This window comes from Aplysia californica, unplaced genomic scaffold, assembly GCF_000002075.1.
Source record: "Aplysia californica isolate F4 #8 unplaced genomic scaffold, AplCal3.0 scaffold00367, whole genome shotgun sequence".
NCBI classification, from domain to species: Eukaryota; Metazoa; Mollusca; class Gastropoda; order Aplysiida; family Aplysiidae; genus Aplysia; species Aplysia californica.
The window spans coordinates 309258-311367 of NW_004797637.1; the positions used below are offsets into that span (position 1 = coordinate 309258).

The 2110-nt window shown below is 40.5% G+C and overlaps 2 protein-coding genes across 2 annotated transcripts in view; both read right to left on the minus strand.

Moving 5' to 3' along the window:
- LOC106012418 (multidrug resistance-associated protein 1) overlaps nt 1–2104 on the minus strand; it is a gene marked incomplete in the record, with an annotated part of 11988 nt that extends 9884 nt beyond the window's left edge. The window contains 1 exon segment of the mRNA XM_013085357.2: nt 578–2104. Coding sequence (XP_012940811.1) covers nt 578–654 — 77 coding nt within the window.
- LOC101860752 (multidrug resistance-associated protein 1) overlaps nt 1027–2110 on the minus strand; it is a 30486-nt gene continuing 29402 nt past the window's right edge. The window contains exons 14-15 of the mRNA XM_013085344.2: nt 1563–1722; nt 1027–1041 (exon numbers count right to left, since the gene is read on the minus strand). Coding sequence (XP_012940798.2) covers nt 1027–1041; nt 1563–1722 — 175 coding nt within the window. The remainder of the gene's footprint in view (nt 1042–1562; nt 1723–2110) is intronic.

Below are 2110 nucleotides of genomic sequence, written 5' to 3' on the forward strand. Positions count from 1 at the left end.
TTTTTTTGTATGTCACTCTTTAGTAACATTTCTAACCTCCGACTCTTGTGTGACCTGTTTGAGTTGCAAGTGCTGTAAAACTCTTACCAAAGCTAGGAATGTATTGATTTGGATTTATGAAACGCAAGAATGCGCTTTTACTCCCTGACCTACCGTATCTCCATTTTCATTTTTCGGGCCTGGCAGGGAAGGGGTTAATATGGTATCGCCGTTTGATGTAATATCGCCGACTTTGAAGTCAGAAAATGTTCGTCACTATCCATGAAAGTGTGAGCTTGTTCGTACGTTTCGGTCTTTTTACTTGTGAGTATTAATGTCGAGGACGGTATGTCTAATTGCGGGTTGCTGGAGGGAGTCACTTTAATCGGTCCTTGTTCTTTTTTATCCCTCTTTTGTTTTTGCCTGTTTGTTTTGCTTTCCCAGAACACCAAGTGACTGCGTGTATTCTCTCACTCCAAACAAGGAAGGTATGAATGATTTATGCATCTGCATTTGGCTTTTGTCCAAACAAAACAGACACATTAATTTATTTAGTATCTAGTTAAAAGACGTCCACAGCTGAACAGAACAGATGTACCTAAAGTGAGAATATACGGGAGACTGGTTCACCGACGCAAAGCGGCGCAACTGTACTGATGTGGGGATGTACACCATCTGAAAGATAAAGGAGTTAAAAAGTTTACTATCTAGCAATTTTTCTTAAACATTGGAACAGTGAAACTTCCAAAAATTCAACACAAGAAAGAAATAGTAAGTCTCTAGATCTAAATCTTTAGTTAGTAGGAGAATGTGACATCACCAGTCTCTCTCTTGTGATCTTCAAATTATATTGTTATGTAGTAAGTGGCTTCTTGTGGTAAAACACGGTAGAGACAGATTTAGACGAACGTCCTGTGTGATTTACAACAAAAAGACCAAACAAAAATGAACTTCCCACTCTTGGCGTTCACCACTAGCTCAATATTCTGCAAGACTACATTGCTGTGAACCCTCATGAGAATCTAATGGGACACATTTGAACTAGGGTCATTTGGCCAGGACCTATGGAAAATGAATGTACATAGCCCCAGGGCTCAAACAGCACCACAGGGGCATAAACCCAATTCCACAGTATGGTCTTTGTGCGTCATGGCAGGCAGTTTTAAAGCAGTGTGCGTGATATAGCTTCACCAGGTCGGAAGACATAATGGGAGTAGATCGCCCGAGTTCAACTTCCCTCTCTTCAGGTCATGAATTCTTTGACATGCTCCGAAGGAAGAGACATGGTCAATACGTTTGGAATCGGGGAATTTGTAACGGATGCCTTTTATTATACTTTACCGATGTAACAGAGTGTGATAGTTCCGCGCCATTTTAACATAGGTGTTATTACACCCCCATCGATTGAATTTATATTTAAAAAAGGAGGCGGCTTCCGACCCTACCTGTGAGGACCAACCCTGGCTAAGAGGGATACAACATCCCAGCAAAAAGACCGAAGTATGTACTCGATAAATATTATCCACACTCGAGAATCGAAATAGGCTCTCCTTCCAAACTATGATACTATCAAACTTTCTTACCTGTACGAGCCTGAAGAGAACAAGCACAGGTACCACAGCTGCCAGCAGTATGGGCATGGTGTAGCAGATGGTAATGAGACTGCCCAATAACTCAGTGGAATTATTGAAGACCATTTCAAAGACTAGAAAAATCTGATTGTCTACCGCGGCCACATCTTGGCTGTGAACATTCAAATGAAATTTGATTGAATTAAAGAGACTTTGAACACAATAGCGAGCATACTGTACTTTTAAAAATAGGCAAAATAGACAGACAGAAACAAAAGACAAAGGGTAACAAAGTATTTTCTGCCAGCAACAAGTACCATCCATCTTTCTAGGTAACCAGTGTTATGAATAAATCAAGATCGTTTTCGCTTTATTCATTTTTCCGGACGCCTCCTGGAAACTGGGTTTTTTTCTTGGATTCTGAGCTGTAAATGCAATACGAAAGATAAGATAAGACAGATAAGATAGTGTTCTGTTTTTCTCCATCTAAAAGAAATGGATACAGCATGGTAAATATATACACGTAAACGCACACGCACACGCGCACGCACACGCCAAAC